Source organism: Limulus polyphemus, unplaced genomic scaffold (assembly GCF_000517525.1).
Source record: "Limulus polyphemus unplaced genomic scaffold, Limulus_polyphemus-2.1.2 Scaffold2165, whole genome shotgun sequence".
Taxonomy (NCBI): domain Eukaryota; kingdom Metazoa; phylum Arthropoda; class Merostomata; order Xiphosura; family Limulidae; genus Limulus; species Limulus polyphemus.
Genome location: NW_013667775.1, coordinates 132,223 through 155,814, shown reverse-complemented (window position 1 = coordinate 155,814; position 23,592 = coordinate 132,223). Strand labels below are relative to the sequence as shown.

At 31.7% G+C, this 23,592-nt stretch overlaps 1 protein-coding gene across 2 annotated transcripts in view; it reads right to left on the bottom strand.

The window, feature by feature from the left end:
* Positions 1-277: 277 nt before the first annotated feature.
* The window catches only part of LOC106466136 (golgin subfamily A member 1-like), a 39,066-nt gene continuing 15,751 nt past the window's right edge, over positions 278-23,592 (bottom strand). The window contains exons 9-18 of one of the 2 annotated variants that reach the window (XM_013926375.2): positions 22,998-23,093; positions 20,823-20,981; positions 20,081-20,233; positions 19,586-19,681; positions 17,364-17,453; positions 15,260-15,362; positions 13,605-13,726; positions 11,109-11,219; positions 10,472-10,729; positions 278-9,679 (exon numbers count right to left, since the gene is read on the bottom strand). In XM_013926375.2, coding sequence (XP_013781829.1) covers positions 9,521-9,679; positions 10,472-10,729; positions 11,109-11,219; positions 13,605-13,726; positions 15,260-15,362; positions 17,364-17,453; positions 19,586-19,681; positions 20,081-20,233; positions 20,823-20,981; positions 22,998-23,093 — 1,347 coding nt within the window. In that variant the 3' untranslated portion in view covers positions 278-9,520. The remainder of the gene's footprint in view (positions 9,680-10,471; positions 10,730-11,108; positions 11,220-13,604; positions 13,727-15,259; positions 15,363-17,363; positions 17,454-19,585; positions 19,682-20,080; positions 20,234-20,822; positions 20,982-22,997; positions 23,094-23,592) is intronic. The other variant, XM_022394097.1, reaches the window with a different exon arrangement.

Sequence of the window (23,592 nt, the reverse complement as noted above, 5' to 3'; positions counted from 1 at the left end):
AGTATTTCGTAGTTGCAAATAACAAGTATAAACTTGTGGCTGTCTTAGGTTTGAGTATGTAAATATTACATAGAAAATGTTTAACTCAAGATTTTTCTTCCAAACTCGCAAGGAAATATTTATTTACATGAGATTAAGAGGAGCTGTAATATATATCTAAACATGAATGTTCAAGAAAATATTACTTTTCATTTGTATTTATCAAAACAATGAGCATTTAGTACTCTCTTTAAGTGGAATACTTTTTTTAATTTAAATTTGCGACAAAACACTATCAATAAATATAACATGATCTTTATGTTCAACTTGAATTATGAATAAGAATAATCTTTACATTAAAGTTTATCACACTGAAAAGTGCAGAAGATTAGCATTTTGACAACTGAATTAAACTTCTCCATTTAGCACTGTATATATAAATGAAAATAATCAAATTATCTACATCCAAAAATATATGGGCAAATGTTCAGCATTTATATAAGAATGATGAGAAAATACAAAACTTAAGACAAATTTTCATATTGCTTTTCATAACTCAAAATATTAGAATGTTCAGCACCAATGGAATATAAAAAAAAAATTGTCGAAAATAATTCACCGTTACACCAACAACAAAGACACAAAACAAGATTAACTGAAATTTATAACATTTGTCAGAAAAGTTCATAAGTGCATGATATTGAAAGGGAAGAGGATGGATGATCAATTATTATTGAACTATTCAGGTAAGGGTTTTATAATCCTTTTAACAATCTACAGGTAGAAATTGGGTGTTTAACAATTACAGAAATTAAGGGTTTTTTTTTTGTATTCCTATGATAAATATAGAAAAATAAAATTCTCGAAATTAAAATTTAACACATATTAACTGGTGGTAATCTGTGTATGTATGTATGTATGTATACACATACTAGAGTATCACCAGGAATATTTAAAACAATTCCTTTGACTTCTTACCTTGCTGATAGACAGGTAACATGTAATGTCACATAAAGGTGATTAATAAAATTTCCATTTGCTTTTTTTGTTAATGAAGTTTATTTAAATGTTATTGTTTAATTGATAATTAATACTGAGTTGACTGTGAAATGAGTAGTTACTGTCTATTGGAGAAACGTTTATAGAAATATCTTCAAATCAAATTCATGGCAGGAATTTAGGTTTCAAAATCTTGGGGCCTGAAAAAAACCCTGGTGGTCAGAAACTTTTTGCTTCCTTTCACTTCATGCAGTTGAAAAGTTTAAGGTCAAACAAAGTTTGATATAGCCACTGGTCTTAGTTTAATATAGAGAGTGGGTTGTTGAGAGATGCTTGGAGACGAGGATGATGTTGACCCAAGCCTGCCGGGAGAGCTGTGAAAAGACTGTCGTTCTCTGTAATCAGAGCAAAACATGTGCATCTGTTTGTCCATGTGGTAAAGATGTCAGTCAGAGAGAGAACAGTCGAAAAGGACTGGAGCAGACTAAGTGAGTGCAATTCTGTTTCAATAGATTTCTGAGAGATCGATTGAGTTAAAGATATTATGATTAAATTGTTAAAGAGAGTGGGGGCTGGGATAATATAATCCTATAAGAAATATATTGTTGACTATACAATCTGTTTATGCAGCTCAATTGTAAAGAACGACATTATGAAAGTTTTATATCTTTAAATGTCATAGACCTGTTTACTAATGTTCTGACCTCAGAAATCCTTTGCATTACCAAACAAAGATTGTTGAATGATAACTCTTGTAACACACGGAATTGACATGAAGATACAGCCATCATGGAACTAATGACTAGTTGCCTACAATGAAGATTTCTAGGAACAAATCTAGCCATGGGATCATCACTCTCCAGTTTTAGCAGACATTTTCCTGGAAGACTTTGATCCCTTTCATTTACAGATGTAAAACTAATTTTTTTATAAGTGCTATGTTTATGAAACAGTCAAGAAAACTTACTAGCCTTCCTAGAACGTCTTAAATCCATAGACAAAAGAATCCACTTCACTATGGAAATAGAGAAACAAAACAGTCTACCATTTCTTGAGATACTCACCAGTAGACAAAAAGGAAAAATTACTACAACTGTATACACAAAACCTACCCACACTGACAGATACCTACACATCCAAACCTATCATCTAACTTCCATAAAATGCAGTATACTCCAATGACTGAACAAGAGAGCTGAAAACATCTGTGGTGGGACATTCATCAAACATCCTAAGGTGTTTTAAACATAATGGCTATACTTCTACCTTCATTATAAATTCCCCCATAAAAGACCACAACAGAAAGAAAAGATAAGGTGAATAGTACTACTACTGTTTACCTCCCCACTACGTGCAAAACGTAAAAGAAAAACTTAAATGTATAGCCAAGATGTTCAATATAAACTTCTGCTGGAAATCTTACAAAACAACAAGATCTATCCTGGTCAAAAATGAATGGAAACCTACAAATGAGAAACAGGAAGACAACCTGGGACAAGAATAAAAGAACACAAAGACAGCACAGAATTCAGCCATTGCAGAACTATATCAACTGGACACAAAATAGACTGGGACAAAACTAGAATCATTGACTCAGACAAATTTTGGAAAAAAAGAACAACCTGCTGTCTCCATCAGTTATCATTGAAGGTGTTCCTGCAACCTTTAGGAGCCAGACATCACTCAGGAAATCAAGTCAGTTTTCCCAGGATCACCTTCAGTGAAGTTCAACGACTCCCCAAGGGTGGAATTGTTGTCAAGTGCTGCCAACCACAGGATTACAGCTGGATTCTCAAGTCCTGGCCATCAACAGTATTCCACAGAGCCTGTGTCACCATTCATATACCTGAAGCCCTGCTAGAAAAACCTACATGGTCAACAGGAACATATCATCTGATATAACTACTGATGATGCCAAAGAATTGGAGGCTCAGAATACTCATCCAACTTCCATCAAAAGAATTCATTTTTTCAAAACATGTAAACACACTACACTAATTAAAGTCTCATTCCAGGATGCTGACATTGCCAAGAAACTTATCAACAAAGGCATAGCCTCCTGGTTCATCGAGTACCTTGTGGAACCCACCAAAAATCTCCAGCAACAACAGTAAGCCAGTATTTTAAACACCAGCAGTTTATGCACACACAAGCCACCTGCAAGACTTCAGCCAGGTGCATCAGGTGTGGAGGCCTCCACCCTGTCAGTGAGTGCAACAAGCCTCGCTAAGAAACCTGCTACAGTAACTGATCCCACTTGCCAACCTATCACAGCTGTCCAAAATTTAAACAAGTGATGGAACTACACAAGAACAAGTTGGGCCTCACTGTTCCAACCACTGCCAATCCAGTTCAGCTGCAACAAACAAGTAAGCCACCATAACGTCTTTCTCTTGGGGACAAACCCAGTCACCCACCACCTCCTGTGAAGCCTTCAACACAAGCTTGACCAAAAACATAGGCTGAAGCTGCCAGCTCACAGACTCAAACTCCACACCATCAATGTTTATACCAAGGTGGATTCAGTGAACACTTCGTGGCCTTCATCGTTAAGGTCCTAGCCATAGGTCAGGAATACCTGAAGAAATCCAGGTCTGCTCTAACTCTATCATGAGATCTGCTAGGATGCAAATTCCTATCTAAAGCTGGAAAACCTGGATCCTATTTCCCTAGCACAGAATGTGGATAAAATCATTTTCTTACTACATTTAAATATTCAGGGAGACTTCATCACAAAAAGAATGAACTTTGCAGCAGCAGCCAAGACACAGATATAATAATAAATGAAGTTTTAATTTACCTGGTTACAATATGAAATTAACATCCCAATTAACAGGCACTAGGAGCATTGCCCTAATTTACAAAAAGAACATTAAAATTGTCTTCCAAAACAGTCAAATTACCTCAAATAATGAATATATTTTATGTAATACCCATGATGGTAATTATCCAATCATTACCCTCCTCGCCATCTATGTTAAACGTGGTTCTCCAACAAGCATCTTAAGAACACCAGGTCACCAGCAAACACAACCTCTTCTTCACACAAGTTGCCATCTTCTATCTTCACATGCAGGGACCTACACCCGAAGAACTCGAGGGACACACATTCAGTAGGATCACTGCCACCAACCAACCCGTGCCTGAAGACTGCTACAGGTAAATACCTTAATTTGATTTTACTGTATGGTATGTTTCTTACACATTAATATGCAAGGTGACCTAGCCACTAAAAAATATTAACTCTATAATCTAAGCAATAGTACTAATGCTGACATTATCAATGAAACTAGATTAAAAGATAATTCTAACTTTAACATTCCTAGTTATAACACAGTATCTCACCCCAGAGCATCAGAACCATTCCCAGCAAAATAATCAATACCCACACACGTAACTCGTTGATAACCCTGCAAATAAAAACACTTATCACCCACAGAAAACTTTTCATTTATACCAGCGATAACAAAATCAAGGCTGCAATAAACCAAACAACTGCTTAATAATTGAATTAGCAACAAAAAAAAAATGGCATGACTTTTGCCACCAAAACCCACCCATTTTTATTCTGGAAAAAAATCAAACATTAATAATATAACTTACAACAGCAAAAGTGCAGTAATGTGTCAGGAAAAGCTAAATTATTTGTCCGTTATTTCCACCAAACTTTCATCACACCCTACTGTGCTTCATTCAACAACAGTATTCAAACAGTTAACACCTTTATAACAGAGAAGAACCACTTTTAACACCCCCCAACTTCCCCGTCACTAACTCCAGACACCATAAAAAAAAACACATCACAACAGTCAAAATCAAACTTCACACAAAAAAAAACTTAAGAACTTTGCATCTGGCTAGGATACAATCAGTAACATCATTCTTATTAAAAATGCCTTATTTAACCTACTAACCCACTTAAGCTCGCTTTTCAACCTTTTTGATCGAGTACAATAGGTGTTTCTTAAGAAATCCGTTTGTCATACTTCCCTTGATCTTAACTTGCTAAAATACACAGTGAACAAAGTTTTACACAAACGACATTATTTACATGTCTACAAAGTACAATTACTGCAAGCCCTCGAATCAGATGATGGACAAAGATGCAAGGACTTTACAGTGGAAATCCTTGATCGGATAGATTAGAATAATGAATACCTGGCAAAGGTTTTATTTTCAGACAAGACTACATGTCAGTTGCCATAATGTCTGTATTTGTGAGTCACAAAACCCACATGTGGTGTACGAGCACAAACATGACAGCCTAGAGATTATTGTGTGGTGTGGCTTGATGCATGATAGAATTATCGAGCCATTTTTCTTTGCTGAAACAACTGTGACAAATTACCTAAATAAGCTCTAACTGTTTGTTTTCCTTATGTTATTTTTCAACAAGACAGTAGTCTTGAGGTCCAGGAGTTCCCAAATAACACATTCCCAGACAGATGAACCAACATGATGGTCCCCCCATGTTCCTTGACATAACCCCATTGGATTTTTTCTTGTGGGGGGTTGTGAAAAATCAGGTATATTAGAGACCTGTAGGTGATATTGTGGATCTTCGCCACAGAATAATCTGAGATGATGAACAACCCTGGAGGGAGATAGAATATTAACTAGACATTCTTCGAGCAACAAACAGTGCACACGTGGAAGTATACTAAGACAAGAGTTGTACGTCAAGTTAAATAAAACCAGCGTGTTCTATCTGTAATATTTTTGAAGTTATTAATTTTTAAAATGGGGCACAATTTATGGACACCCTGTACATACTAATCAACAACCTTTTTAGCCCCACAACTCGGGCACTATCTGCATAGATTATTTGGCATCTGGGTAGTAAAAGTTGATTTTTCTCAAGGTTCTTCCACTTTCCTCTCACATTAAAAACCTAAGTGTAGGATCTATAGATTCACACCCAAAAGGCCAAGGCCGTTGAGGGTGCCAATGTTTGAATTTTAATTAATGATACACTATAGACAGTCTGTTTTTATATTTCCGAGATTTTTTTGCTTGCTTGATCTTCATTATCCTCGCGTACTTAAATCTAGATTATACAATTAATATCATCATCAAGACCATAGTTATTATTAGTTTTATTTTTTTACATCCTCATTATTTCCTCTCTGTATAATTATTAATTTCTTTCTTTCTGTAAAATCTTCAGCCACAAGTTGGACGAAGAGAAAAAAATGGGGGACTTCATTTAAGAATTCTTAAATCAAAATACCTGCTAAGTCAAAGCTCAAAGTGACCCCAAGACAAAAGACTTTTGAAACATCATCCCCTAGACTTAATCTGCATAAGTAGATTGTATAGTCACCAATATATTTCTACAAGTGTTTCTCTAGGAGGCACTAGCTGCCCATTTCACAGTCAGCTCAATCTGAATACTCTGCCTAAGCTATCAAAAATTAATAATTTTGTGTTTTAATGAAGTTAATAAAATTTATATCTATATAATCTTTTTGTTTCTGCACGTATTTTTCTATACACATACAAATAGGTTGTATCACCTAAACTATTAGTGTTTCATTGTTTTTGTGAATCTTGTTCATTTCTTGATTTAAAGCATATACTGAATATAAAAATTGTCCACATAAGTTTCACATCAAGATGCAATAAAAAACAATACCGATTAGAAATGTATACGAGGGAAATTCTTTGATGTAGCAACCCCACCACACTGAAAACAACAAATGTACCAGAGCTATCACAAAATTAGAAAACAATTTTCTTACGATGAAAGATCATCCCATCTCTCTCTCTCAAACACTTCTGACCGGACACATGTACAACATAAAGATGTTAAAAGAAAAAATGATTTATACTTTGATAAACTTTCCTCTAACATATACAAGTTACAAGCTGTAGATACCAATAAAAAAACAACAACAAAATTACAGCTTTTTAAAATAAAGCAAGTTACACTTTAATCCCATACATTATTGATGCAATTTATCAAAAAGACCAAAACCAAGAACATATAATGTAAATGCATTTAGCTACGTTATTAAATACACTACACAGTGAAACTCCAAAAAAAAAAAAGTGGACAAAAATATTACAGCAATTCAAGGTTTCTTATTTTATATTAAAGGGCTTTCTTTGCCAAAACTTTCAATTAAAGCGAGAGAAAACAGACACTGTGAAGCTATATAATGGAGGTTACAATTAAACTGGTTTAACAAAGTAAATAAATTTAAAAAAAAAGGTGTTTCCTCTCCAATATAAGGTTTTATAAAAACATTTCCTGTGTCACAATAGTTAAAAAAGTGGTATGTATAACTCTTTTAAGATCTTGTGTTGAAAATGAATGTAGTCTTATGTAAATACTTAATTATACTTATCATAAGACACCAGTGTTAGGCCTATTATACTCTACATTTTTAACAAGTCCCTTATGGATTTTCAAGAATTAGAAGAGTGTACAGTAGTAGTATTCCAACCACAGTGTTCACCATATCAACTGTCATTTCACTCAATCCAGAACTCATCAGGTTGGCTGGGACACAACAAACACATTAGTGACCAGAACACTATTTCAAAAGGTAGCAAAGCACGATTATAATTAATAACACCTGTCAATTATTGGAACTTTTCCAGGTGATAGATCACAAATTCTACCCCTCCCCCTCTTTTTAATAAGGAATGACTGGGTGGCTCAAATTTTCTCCAAAACTGGAGCATATGCATTAATCCTTTCAACATAAAGTAGTTTTCAAACTTCCACCAAAATAGAAGAATTACATTAATCTTTTGTAATATAAAGTAGTTCTCATGTCTATACAAAACTGGACCATATACTTAATGTTATCCACATAACATAGTTTTGAAAACTATTCAAAACTAGAGCATATGCTTTAATGTTCTCAACATAAAAGTTTTCAAAACCACCTGAAACTGGGGCATACGCTTTAAGGCTCTCAACATAACACAGTTTTGAGAACTGTTTTTATTCACACTTTATATAACCACTAACAAAACTAACTAACACAGTTTTTAAAAATACAAACTTAGATATAACTACCTGTATATATAATTATCATGTCGCTAAGTAAGCTATACTTGGATAAATAACAGAACCACTAGTCATTATGTACGTCTTAATGGGTCAAACAGATGATGTAAAAGTTTCAAGAAATCCTTAAATTTAATCATCAGATTAAGAAAGAAAAAAAAACGTAACTGAAATAGCTAGCAAAAATATTCAACTTTGATATATACAGATGATGACAAAGTAGTCATCATGTGAGAGCCAAGACGACGAGTCCAGACTCTGCAACGTAAAGATGTAAGTTACAGGAATAATAGCCTAGGTTCCCCCCACACCCCGTGTTAAATGGGTGGAGTCCTTGTTGCAGTACAGACCAAGGCAGTGTGCCCATTCAATCCCACAACTGATCACAAAATGAACATCTTAACCACTAGGCCTTAATTCTCAAACAACAAGGGTAATTACATAACAAGATCAGGGAATGAAGCAGCAATCAATTTTACATTAAAGAACAGACTGTTTACTTCAGTAAACCATCATAAAGAGTCAAGAGTATACTTTGGTCTACATACTAACAGTCACTTATGAAAAGAAGATACTCAAATGTCCATATTTCATGGGTAGTTTCAAAATATGTTATAAACACTTGCTGTTGGAAGTCATTAAACACCATACTCAATGAGAGGATGCTGGAGTATTATCTATTACCTTTACAGTATTTTGTTCACTTTCTAAGCAACACATTATCTACAGCTACTAGCTACATTATAAAATAAAGAGTAAGGCTATCACTCAAGTCTGACAAACTACATCACCATGTTAAGTGCACTTGAAAGAAGTGGACATGTGAAGATATAAATGTAAATAGCACAGCCCGTTGAGAAATCTCCACCGAAACTTCACAACTTTAAGATTAATAGAAAAAATTACATACTTAAAATAAGTATTTCAGCATTTGCTAAATTCATAAAAACCAAGAGATATAAAGTGTGAAATTACTTTATTAAACATCTTAAGAAACAACTTTTAAAAAACAGTTAAAGCCTACTGAATATCAACCTTTTTAAAACAGTGAAGCCCTCAAAACTTTGGCATAATTTCCTTATAATTAAAAACACTAAACACACACAAAACTCGAATTATGTTAAAAGTGCACAATGCTAAATGACCTCAACAACTTTCAACTTGACCCTGTAGTACGGCTATATTGATACTCTTACACAACCCGTTTTTGAACTTGACCCTGTAGTACGGCTATACTGATACTCTTACACAACCCTTCTTTCAACTTGACCCTGTAGTACGGCTATACTGATACTCTTACACAACCCTTCTTTCAACTTGACCCTGTAGTATATAAACCTTCAAAATCAGACTAGGTGTTACTATATTTCTGCCTTATAAGATATATGATTTGAGAATAGTTTCTGTAGAAACCAAACTTTCAGTTCGTAGCCATTTGTTTAAACTATCTACAAATTTCTGGAGATGGTTTAGTTGCTTCACAACTGTTTTAGCTAACAGTCTGAAAACAATCCTCAGAGGCTAAAAAGGTACAAACACCCCAGACTTGAGGTGACCTTTTGATAATTCAGGTTTGGTCCCAAACCATGACATCTTCCAGTTCACAGTTTCTTTAATAAGTCTTTCTTCTTCAGGAGTAAAATGAAGAAGCACTGATACAGCTCTAATGAGTTGCTGAGCCTAGTAAAAAAAAAAACAACAAACAAACAAATAAACTAGTCCTTGTGAAGTAGTAAAGAGGTCATAAAACTTCTATGTTAACAAAACTATGTTAGTACATGATCAGGAAACCAAGACGATTATCAGAATTTGGTTTAATGTTTAAAGACTAGGTTTTAAAAATTATCAGGCAACTATCGTATAGTCAACCAAAGATCCAGGTTGTTAAGAAGAGGATAAATTAAACTTATGTATACTAGTTAATACTTTACAAACCATAACAGTCATGGTTGCCAACCATTTCATCAAAACTTCCAAAATTTGAATTATGTAAACTTGATTTACCTGAAACATTTAATTTCTATTAATTACGAACACTACAGTATATTTTAACTTCTATTAATTACGAACACTACAGTATATTTTAATTTCTATTAATTACGAACACTACAGTATATTTTAATTTCTATTAATTACGAACACTACAGTATATTTTAATTTCTATTAATTATGAACACTACAGTATATTTTAATTTCTATTAATTACAAATACCACAGTATATTTTAATTTCTATTAATTACGAACACCACAGTATATTTTAATTTCTATTAATTACGAACACCACAGTATATTTTAATTTCTATTAATTACGAACACTACAGTATATGAGCAGAAATAAAAAAATAAAAATAAAAATGCTGACTAACTTACATTTTCCTATTTCTGTTATCCCTAGCATTTTAGCTGTAGAATATTGACGAGATTTATATTTATTTTTCACTTCTCACTTTTATAATGAATATTTAACTAACCTCACACTCCCTGGATGTCATGAACTTCAAGATGACATGTCTTAGGTACTTAAAGTTGACATCATCTTTCTTTAGGTCCAAGTGATTTTGATTATGGCTAGAACCTTGGTGCTCTAGTACATTTAGGTGAGAGGGAAAAGACGAGCCCAGTTCTACACTGTCAGATGTCTTGAAGTTATCGTTGTTTTTCTGAGCCCGAAATTCTTTTTGAAGAGTTTTCTTCATATCCACTAACCTCTGTTGTTGTAACTTGATGGTCTACAAGTTGAAGGAAAAATTGACTAAAGAACAAAAATAAACAAACTAATGTAATCAGAAAAACAACAGATTGACACTTTGCATGATCATGTCAAGTCCTGAAGTTACTACAACATACATACCTGAAGCATTTAAAAACTAAATTTAGTTTTTCTACTACTTACTCTCTCTATACAAAACTCGGTTCAGTTTCTTTAAATAACAGCTATGGTTATTTCATCTCGATGTTCAACATCTAGAATCTGTCACAGTAATCGAGGTGGACAAAGTAATTTTTTTCTATGACATAATTCTTTGAGAGACCTCAATCACAGTTTTGAAAACAATTGGGAGTCGATTTTTTGGATACTTCTACTGAACAGTGTAAACAAACTGTTACCTTGTTTCTGTCAGCTAGTTGTTCTTCAAGATCTTCTACAACAGACTTTAGTTCTAACACCCTGGCTGAAAGTTCCACATGTTGTGTGGCTTGTTTCTCAAATTCATCGATCTAATAATTATGATAAAAACATTCATAATATTTATAACAGCAACAAGAAACATTTTGATGTTTCATTTAATTCTTGCAGTATTCTCTAATAAATTAATGCAGTGCTTATCATAATTACATATTATTACACTAAATATTAATAATTGTATTACAATGGACTCTGTACAAAATTGCTGTTACATCTAAATCATTATCAAATGATTCTACACAAAATGGCACCCTACAAAGATGCCGGTATGAAACACAATCTTGTACATGGTAAACATGCAAACCAACACATTAAATTTAGTGCCTGTATTTTCAACTATTATCTATACTGTACCCCCTGTGGTTTTGTCTTACAGTTCTCAAATAATTCTGTTTCGCTATCGTGTTGTAAGTAGAAGTATGCAGTTAACGGAATTTTCTGTTTGGTTAATTTAGGCTCATTAATTGATTACATTCAACTAATTGATTATTCTCATGAGATGGCTGAAAAAAAACAAAACTGGTTAGTCTCACGAGTTCACCAAAAAAAAACTCCCTAAAAGTAACTTATAACGTTACAATTAGGGTTTCGATACCTACAGCATACACAGCACATATACATTGTATCACTTTGTGACTAAGTACAAACATAATGGCAATATTTTAATTACTTGATTATTTTCATGAGTCATGCCACTAATTGATTAAAATGAACAAACCTGAATTAATTAAATTCTAATGGCGATATTTTGATTACTAGATAGTTGGAATAAACAATAACACTAGTTGATTATTTCTGTAATATTAATCAACCGAACTGTAATATTGATTAATTAATTGGTTATCTCATGTGACATTACTCAATGCTCATAAATAATCACTTATATTGAATTAATTGCCCTGCTCCAGTCATAAGTAATTACTTTAAGATTATTACGTGCTTAACCTAGATGGCATGATTTAGATTCTAAAGTTCTATGAATAATCCACCTTTTATGTGCATATAGTCATCATAATTGTATAGAATGGTTATGAGCGTAATAAAGCACTGTTTTAAAAAAAAATATACGATTAAAAATTATAATTGTTTTACTACAACTTATAAGCTTGAACACTTACTATCAAGATGTAATTAGAGCTGATATTTGATTGAGGGAAGTTATATCAATATTTTACACAAACTTGACAGATTTTTTGCTAGATACGTATAACTGTTCAACAGTCATACAAGATATTAAACTTTCTTTTGTACTAGTTTTAAAAAGTTATTCTGTTAAGAAAATGTATATGCAAGCAGTGATTTAATAATCATTAATACTTGTTACAAAAGCTATTTTTATCTGTTAGAATATTTTACAGCTATTACAATTTACAGAAAAAATTTTTTTAGGCATTAACTGAAACATAAAAAAATATTTTAGAAAAATCTGTTAATATGCAAATACGTAATCATAATCATACATAAATAATAATTTGTCATCTGCAGTAATATCAAATAAGTTTGCTTGTTTGCTTTATTTGTTGAGACGAATGCACGACTCAACTTACTTAGACGAAGATTATTCAGAAGGTAAATCTCTTGTCCTGAAATTTAAGATCCATTCAAACATTTGTATTATTAGTGTCTAAAACCCTTTCAAAATATTTATTCATACAGCTGATTCCAGTTTTCAGTTGTATGACAGCTGCAGTTATTCCATATGACAGTTTTACCACTGGATACAAATATAACTGACCCCTTACATCACACAAAAACTTATAACTGTCCCATACATCATACAAAAACTTATAACTGTCCCATACATCACACAAAAACTTAAAACTGTCCCATACATCACACAAAAACTTATAACTGTCCCATACATCGCACAAAAACTTATAACTGTCCCATACATCGCACAAAAACTTATAACTGTCCCATACATCGCACAAAAACTTATAACTGTCCCATACATCGCACAAAAACTTATAACTGTCCCTTACATCGCACAAAAACTTAAAACTGTCCCTTACATCACACAAAAACTTATAACTGTCCCTTACATCACACAAAAACTTATAACTGTCCCATACATCGCACAAAAACTTAAAACTGTCCCATACATCGCACAAAAACTTAAAACTGTCCCATACATCGCACAAAAACTTAACTGTCCCATACATCGCACAAAAACTTAACTGTCCCATACATCGCACAAAAACTTAACTGTCCCTTACATCGCACAAAAACTTATAACTGTCCCTTACATCACACAAAAACTTATAACTGTCCCTTACATCACACAAAAACTTATAACTGTCCCTTACATCACACAAAAACTTATAACTGTCCCTTACATCACACAAAAACTTATAACTGTCCCTTACATCACACAAAAACTTATAACTGTCCCATACATTGCACAAAAATTGCCACACCTTTCTTTCTTTCCCTTGAACTTCTTCTGTCTCTTGCTGCATTTTTAATTCCCTGAGTTCTTGTCGCACAAGTTCTAGTTGATTCGAGCGTTCCGCATTCCTTATCATTAAACTGTCTTTCTCTAAAAGAAATTTAAAATAATCTCTAAAGTAGGTTGTCATCACTACATTGGTCATAATATCCTTCCCAAGTCAACAGAAAACTCACAGAGAAATTGTACTGTTGTTGAAACTTAAGCATACAGAAGCAAGCCTGAAAAACCATCGTAATTAGCCATTAACATTATGATTTATTAGATGAATGAAACAATCCAAGAGCATGACCACAGCCAACGTCTAAAGTTTTTGTTAACATTTATATTTCCATTATTTATGTTGTTAATGATCTAACATCTTTTATTACATTAAACACAAGTAATATAAATATATATATATACTTGAAAATTGTGATAATAACATTATAAAGTTTAATTTATATCATACCGCATTATTTGTTGTATTAAGTAGGAGAAAGATGGTTGCCAAAATATTGTTGAGTTAATAACTGTTGAAATAGTTAGAATTAATATTTTCACTTCAATTAAAAAAATATACTGAAATGCAAGCATGCACTTGACACATCAAATGTGCTCACTGATCATGATAAAGTTATATATTTTTATCATAAATGTAAGCAGAATTAATATATAATTAATAAATGTAGAATTAATATTTTCACTTCAATTAAAAAAATATACTGAAATGCAAGCATGCACTTGACGCATCAAATGTGCTCACTGATCATGATAAAGTTATATATTTTTATCATAAATGTAAGCAGAATTAATACTTCAGAAAAGAGGCTTGGTTTTTGTATGCGTTTAATAGAAAATGATATGGAAAAACTTGGAGATTAACACATTCCATAAGTTTATATTGGATGACGAAAACATTTTGTTCCATATGTTTTACCTATATTTAAAGCTTTTTTTTTAAATCACTTATTATCTTCCAACTACATGCAAAAAATTATTATCTGATGTCCAATGTTTGAACAAGAGAAGTTGGTCAACAGCATCTTACAGTTTATAACTGTTTTTTTTATCACAGATTCATAAATATTTTACATCCCAAATAATAGGCTTTCAAGCACCTTTGGGCAAAAACTTAGAGCTTATTTTCAATTATTTTACAGGGTAAATTAAAAAATATTAGGGATATTTATGATTTTCTTAGTAGATATTTTTTCCAAACAATTGCATCAGGAACTTTTTTTTTAAACATGACTAATTTTTCTTCTTAACTGTTGTTTCTCCAGTGTTTGATTACTAGTGCATACTTCATGATATGAAACTACGAGTATCCATTTTTGAAGTATCCTGATGATCAAGTTGAAGATAAGGATTCACTGGGAAAAACTGACATGAAACAAACCGGCTAAGAAACATTGTTTAAATACATATTTACACATTTAAAGTTTTTGCTAAGAGACATACAAAATTTAGGAATTTCCCTCAAAATTATGGCTTTTTTTTAGGAACCACCCCCATTTAGTAATTTTAGAGACTCCTGAAAGTATTCTTATCCTAAATGTACACATACTAAATATTAATTCCTCTCCATCATCAATGAACACAAACTATCTTACCAAATGGAATAATTCCGATAATACTAACCTTGTGTTACAGTGTGCAATTCAGCTTCTCGCTGCTTAAGAACCTCTTGAACTTCTTCTAGGGAAGATAATTGTGTCTTCAACTCTTTTTCCAACTGCTCAATCTGGAACCAACATGCATATATATATTAGCAGATTTTAATATATTTAATATTGTAGAACAAAAACACATGCTGAATATCCTGATTTCAGAATATTACACGATAATTTATAATATATCATGTATTCTACACATTCTTTCTTTGGTAGTGAAAAGTTTAGAAACACCTGATTCTTCACCTCCACTACAATATCCACTGATCTTGCTAAGTAAATTATAACAAAAAAAAATTGAAATTGTAAACATAATTCAAAAAGGAACAGCTGCAAACAAAAAAGATAAATTTCGCTTTAAGAAGTTAACTTGCGCAAAATTTAGCGACTCTTCATCTTTTCTTAAATATGCAGTATCTGCGCGTTTTTTTAATATTTGCTTTTAAATTAAGAAATTGAGTAATATATAGTATTAACATTTGATTTACAATCTACAGTTTGATACCAAACTTATTGACATAAATTCATGACATAGTTAAATAAAATTTTGAATGCGAGTCAACAAACGAGATGACATGACCTTTCACTCATGACCCGTCTCGTAAGGGTTAATCAGTAATCATAACTAGCATGTGGCTATTTAAGCAACACTTATCACAAGATCAAACTGTTCTAATGAATACAAAAGCAGCATATGACCATTACATTCTTTACTATCAATTTGACTAAGATTAAAAAAATTCTACCAGAGCATAAAATGATTTTGTAACCAAATAAGTTGATGATGTCAAACATAAAGTAAATGGTATATTACACACAGTAGACTCATTACGTAAAGCTTATACTAAATTCATTATTCAAAGTAGGCAATAGGTTCATTATGACAATCAAATACTACCTTCATTATGTCAAGACTACAGTGATGTGTTTGTTTTGAATTTCTCGCAAAGCTACACGAGGGCTATCTGCGCTAGCCGTCCCTAATTTAGCAGTGTAAGACTAGAGGGAAGTCATCACCACCCAACGCCAACTCTTGGGCTACTCTTTTAGCACCGAATAGTGGGATTGACCATCACATTATAACACCCACACAGCTAAAAGGGTGAGCATGTTTAGCAGGATGGGGATTCGAACCCGCGACCCTCAGATTGCGAGTCGAGCACCCTAACCACTTGGCCATGCTGGGCCTACAGTAATGTGATCATGCCAATACGCCAATACTGTTAAAATATCTAATCTTCTATCCTAGTGTCAACAATAGTTAATCATAGTTTTTGTTATAGTTGTTAGTATTTTACTGAATTTTTATTTATTTAGAATACGAGAACAATGTCCTATAACTATTATAACTTAACTGACTATGAAGACGCAAGTAAAATAATTGAAAAGCTGTAATGAAAATGAATGGTAAATTAAAACTGTCTTTCTATTGTTTATACACGATGTACTATCAAACGTCAGAGAGAATTATTGGCAATTTGTAAAAAAGACAATGTAATAGAAGGGTGTGGCAAGCGGGTTCGACATTCTTTTTTATACATGACTAAAGAAAGGAGATTGGTGGTTAATAAGATTAGAATATGAGTTAGTAATATCCACACACACATATATATAAAATATAATTGTTTAGTTCATGCTACTTTCAGACATCATATAGGGGGGTGACAAAAAAATAAAAATGGGCAAATCAGAACAAACAAATGTTATGTGATACAAACAAGTGAAATTTTAGAATTTATTTAAATATTTCCTGTTGAAATTGAAATTTATACAATATTAAAAATTAAATTATAAACCATTTTGAAACCAAGTTTAATTCGTATACATTGACAATACAGTAGTTTAGTTAGTTTTCATTATAAGTCTGTAAACTGTCATGACATGTGCACCTTGACCTACCCATGTCCATAGCGTTAAGTCAATGAAGCACCCCCAGAACACTATATTATTGGTTTTTTATAATTACTTTCTTGTTTGTTTTAGAAAACTTAATTTTTCATTCCTTATCTAAAACATATACAATTTTCTTTTGTTTTCAATTCTGTCATTCTGTTAAAAATATCCTAACTTACTCTGTTGGATGCACAATCAAACTCTTTACTAGATGAATGAAGTCTTTGAGACAGGATTTCACACTCTCCTTCCTTCTTTCTAAAGCCTTCCTGTGAAGTGGAATAACATGGAAGATCACATAAACAGCGATAGCACTTTCATATCATAACTTTTAGCTCTTTCCACATAAAAACACATTAACAACTAAATAATTTTTAGAAAAAGAAAGAAAAAAACATTATAGTGTATAGCTTTAAGAACACATTTCCTGTTAAGCTCAAAAACTAGGTGGAATGTGGCTTTTATCTAGTGTACACAGCATCACTTATGGGTTTTCTCACAATGCTGCTGTAGTATCTTGAAAAGATGAAGTACCTAAAATCTTTTCGTATAATTAAAACTCATGTTAGATACTCACAGAAACAAGCACATCCAATGTATATTCATATTAGATACCCACAGAAACAAGTACATCCAATGTATATTCATGTTAGATACCCACAGAAACAAGTACATCCAATGTATATTCATGTTAGATACTCACAGAAACAAGCACATCCAATGTATATTCATTTTAGATACTCACAGAAACAAGCACATCCAATGTATATTCATGTTAGATACTCACAGAAACAAGCAAATCCAATGTATATTCATGTTAGATACCCACAGAAACAAGCACATCCAATATATACTCATGTTAGATACCCACAGAAACAAGTACATCCAATGTATATTCATGTTAGAAACTCACAGAAACAAGCACATCCAATGTATATTCATGTTAGAAACTCACAGAAACAAGCACATCCAATGTATATTCATGTTAGATACTTACAGAAACAAGAACATTCAATGTATATTCATGTTAGATACTCACAGAAACAAGTACATCCAATGTATATTCATGTTAGATACCCACAGAAACAAGTACATCCAATGTATATTCATGTTAGATACCCACAGAAACAAGTACATCCAATGTATATTCATGTTAGATATTCACAGAAACATAAAATAACATGTTTTTTATGTGCATCACAAACCTAGTTCAGATCAAAGAAATATAAATAAAGGTCCTTCTGTTTGTAGTTCCTAACATTTTACAAAAAGTTTAACTTGCATTATAATAATGAAATCAACTATGAACAAAGTACTTACCACCTAGTAACATACTAGAAAAACACTTAAACTGTTCCTATCAATAAAAAACATGTGATTCTGTTAAAACACAGGAAAAAGATAATTTAAAAAAAATTTATTCCTGCTTTGGTCAATGAAATAAGAAAAAAAATATCTTTAATGTTGAATGCTTTTACCTGACCACACTTTTCTTATTTTGTCAAATAAACAGCTCTTTTTTTGTATGTAGTTAAGAATAAAGCTACACAATGGGTTATGTATGCTGTGCCACAGGGATCGGGAATAAAAAAACTATTCACAAAAATAAATGTGATTGTTTTGGTACAGGAATCATTATGAAAAGGAGAATTTTATAAGAATTTTTCTTTCTTTAAAAGAAAGAAGAATAATTATGTAGATAAGCATGATTCTTGTGTTATTCAAAATAATCCTAATTAAAGATAAACTACCATACAAATAAAAATGAATCCTTTCCTTTAAAAAAATGATAAAGTGCATAAAAAATGTACAATTATTTCAAACCTGCATATTGGAATAACTTGGATTAACAAATAACAAGCGATATGCTTTGGCCAATACTTCTACAAAAACTACAACAAGGTGAAAACATTTCAAAAACTTGCTTGTCGGTGAAAATGTAAAGCAAACGAATCATTAAAAGTATGGACATAGATAGCTATTTAAACATATTTTTCTAAACTAATTATGTTTTTTCTGTCCAACATATTTTCATAATTTACTTGTATATACTTCTACAAAAACTACAACAAGGTGAAAACATTTCAAAAACTCGCTTGTCGGTGAAAATGTAAAGCAAACGAATCATTAAAAGTATGGACATAGATAGCTATTTAAACATATTTTTCTAAACTAATTATGTTTTTTCTGTCCAACGTATTTTCATAATTTACTTGTCACAGACAAATAACATTTCCCTACTTTTAAGTATTTACTATTTCCGCACATCGGTACTTCATCGTTCTCTTAAAATTTGGAAAGACTGTATTTTAACCCTTTAGATACTAATGAAAAGATCAGTTTCTGACATTAAATTATGTTCCATAACTGTGGAAAATGACAATGGTTTGATAATCTTCACCTTCAATTTTATATTTTCATCCCTTAAGAATGCCATTTGACTCTCCATTCCTGTCTCTTTTTCTAAGTACTTTGTTTTAGCTGCCATCAAGTCATTCTGAAAATTTGACACACAAAACATATAACCATATTGTAAAACAGAAGAATATTTACAAAAACAGCTTAGAGACAAAATTAACGAAGCTAGTGTTAAAGCCTAGAAATAAATATCCCAATTTTTTGGGTAACATTTAGTCATCACAGTAAATTTTTGTCCACATGTTCTTAAAAAATTACCTAATAGAAAAAGTAAACTGCTTGGTAAGTAATATTTCTTTAGCTCTGGCAACCTTTGATATTCAAGAAATGGCCTTTTTGTCAATTTTCATTCTTCATCACGATTAACAATTTGAAATGGTTTGCTCAACCGCTATTAACATCTTAATGGTTTATAAATGACCGACTTATTTCCACTAGAACCTTATGAGGATATTTAAAACACTCCTAGAGAGCTTACTATCCTTCTTTGTGCTTCATCACTCTCCCTCTGCTTTTGTACTGTCATTTCTGATAGAGAAGATCCTAACAGTGAGATATGGCCTTCTAATTCCTGTTTTTTGTTATGGGCTTCAGAAGTTAGTTTACTGATTTCTTCTTCATACTCCACTCTCTAAAGAAAACAAGGTAAAAAAGAAATTCTAACTTGATGTGGTACCCAATCATTTAATTGAACATTAAGAAAAAAATCTTGTTGTGTATGTTAAGTTTAATACGAACTGAGAGAAAAAAAAAGTTTGCTTCTAAACTCTCACACACATTTAGCCTATCTTACTACAAGGATAAAATGAATTCTGTCATTTAAAGCCAATATAAATAAAGCATTTTTACTAAATATTTGTCCATTAGCTTACAAAGCCTTTACTGAGTGAAAGGTTACTTTCATGCTAAGAATAAAAGTACTTCATTTTACAGTTTTTTCATAATCATTAAAACCTCCTTAATGAATATCATCGGTTCTTCTTTTTTTAAATTATAATTCCATTAAATTGGTGTAGATCAATTTTACTAACATTTTCTGTCACTCCTCCTGCTGGAAAACTGTAGCATCTCTCTCTCTTCCAGACACGTACAATTTAAAAAGCAATATGATAGAAGCAGAAAAGATGACTATATGGAAGTTTTAAGGATTAACACAGATGGGAAGAATTTCAGGTATCTTCTAAACTTAAAATATTTCATTAAAATATAAAGTTATGTACCAGTCTAGCTAATTCCTTGTCTCTTTCTTGTATTTTCTCTTCTAGAGTCCAAACTTCTTCTTCCTTCTGTTTTGCTTTCTTTCTAACTTCAATGAGTTGTTTTTCTAATTTTGAAAACTCTTCACCATCTTCTGTTATTTTCTTATTAAGGAGGGATATCTGTTAAAATACAAAAAATTTAACATGTCATAATATTCTTCTCAACATGATCTAACTAAGATAGGGATATCTGTTAAAATACAAAAAAATTAGCATGTCATAATATTCTTCTCGACATGATCCAACTAAGATAGGGATATCTGTTAAAATGCAAAAAATTTAACATGTCATAATATTCTTCTCAACATGATCTAACTAAGATAGGGATATCTATTAAAATACAAAAAAACTAACATGTCATAATATTCTTCTCAACATGATCTAACTAAGATGGCTTCCTCAGAAACACATTAGTTTTGGGTAAGCTACGAGTTTGTGAAAAACTATAAACCCTGACCATATTTTATCAATCATTATACTCTGAAAACAAAGAATCATTGGCGGGGGGGGGGTTTAAAGTTTCAATCAAACATTCGTCATGTTCTATCTTAAACGGTTTTCGTTATAAAATGCTTGTAAAGTTGTGAGAAATGAAAAATTTTCACATTATAAATATAATATTCTGGTTGAACAATAATAAAAAGATTAACTTGTATCAACATGTTTGCCCAATTTTTAAAACAATTGATGATAAACTCTAAAAAGTACAAAAAAAATAAACATGATGTTTGGAAACAAGAAGTGATAATTAGAGATTATAGAATACAATAAATATGTTTTTAAGAAAATCAGTTCCTGAACATCTGATTGTAATAAGCCTTGTCATATATTACATCTGATTGTAATAACCTTGTCATATATTACATCTGATTGTAATAAACCTTGTCATATATTACACCTGATTGTAATAAACCTTGTCATATATTACATCTGATTGTAATTAACCTTGTCATATATTACATCTGATTGTAATAAACCTTGTCATATATTACATCTGATTGTAATAAACCTTGTCATATATTACATCTGATTGTAATAACCTTGTCATATATTACATCTGATTGTAATAACCTTATCACATATTACATCTGATTGTAATAACCCTTTCATATATTACATCTGATTGTAATAACCCTTTCATATATTACATCTGATTGTAATAACCCTTTCATATATTACATCTGATTGTAATAATGTTATCATATATTACATTTGATTGTAATAAACCTTGTCATATATTACATCTGATTGTAATAACCTTATCATATATTACATCTGATTGTAATAACCTTATCATATATTACATCTGAGTGTAATAACCTAGTCCGAGTGTAAAAGTTCAGTTACTAACCATACTTCCTGGACTATAGCCTAAAATTGATATGTATTTTTAAACCTCACAGTACTTCTTAGATTTGAAAAACTGCATTACTTCACTGAACTTGTAAAATATTGTTTATAAGTTTATCTGGCCTTCAGAGGCAGTGTATAAAAGAGGCTTGGGAAGGCTTAGTCTCCCCAAATAAAATGACACTTACAGTGTATTGTCCTAAGAAACTTAAAAATATTATACAGAATATGTGACAGAACAGCCTACGAAACAAAAGACTCACACACTGCCTATGCTGTTCTTCCTGTAAGCAAGGTTATACTGATTCTATCACAAGAAAATTTCTGACTCAATTGAAGGAACATGCAAATTTAACCTTTGAATAGGTCAAGTGTACAGAAACAAGCCTTATGTGATTATTACATCCACTCAATTTGCTTTAAGATCTTCACAAAGTCTCCGTATAAGAGAGCTTGTTCATTCACAAGTTGCAGCCGGAAAACAACCAAACAAGTTTTGCTTAGAAGCTGGTACTGGTTTTATAACCACATTTATCTGTTCTGTAGAAGTGAGTAAAATATACATGAAGGCAGAAAATGATAACAAAAAAAAACAAAAGAACCTCCTGTCCACTTGAACAGCAAAATTATAATGATGGACGTTAATATTTTTAAAATGAAAGAAATTTACAAGTACAATATTTTCTTAGTTATTAGACCAAAACTAATAAATAACTACAATTTCAAAAATATATTGTTAACTACAAGCAGAGATTAGGAGAACATCCCAAAATTTCTATTGTATACTTGTGTTTCTAAATTCTTGTTCTTCTCACTCCATGTTGATTTTACTTCACTCAAGTGCTCTCGCGATTCTTTTAACTTCTTTTCCAAGTGCTCTCGCTGCAAAACATCAACATGAAATTAGAGCTGGGCAAGTAGTGGAATTTGTTAATCAATTGCTAGGCTCAATTAAAGAATACATTCAAATTAAATTAATCAATTATTAACACCAGATTTGTATAGCTGGAATGACCATAAATAGTAACAATCAGAAACAATATCATAATGGCAATATTTCAATTACTTGAAGAGTTGGAATATTCAAAGATAGTAACAACGGCAAACACTAATTTTGATTAGTTGATTACTTTGTGACATTAAGAAATTTATTCACAATTTCAGTTAATTATTTTATGTGACATTTCAATACTCATAGATAATCAATTTATCACCCAGCTCTAATGGAAATACAGAACATTTAGCTTTAAGTGTTACTTCCTCGAGTAGGAAATGTTTTAAAATCAGATAGATAGAAATAACACAGTGTTACAATCAGTTAGATAGAAATAACACACTGTTACAATCAGAAAGATAGAAATAACACACTGTTACAATCAGA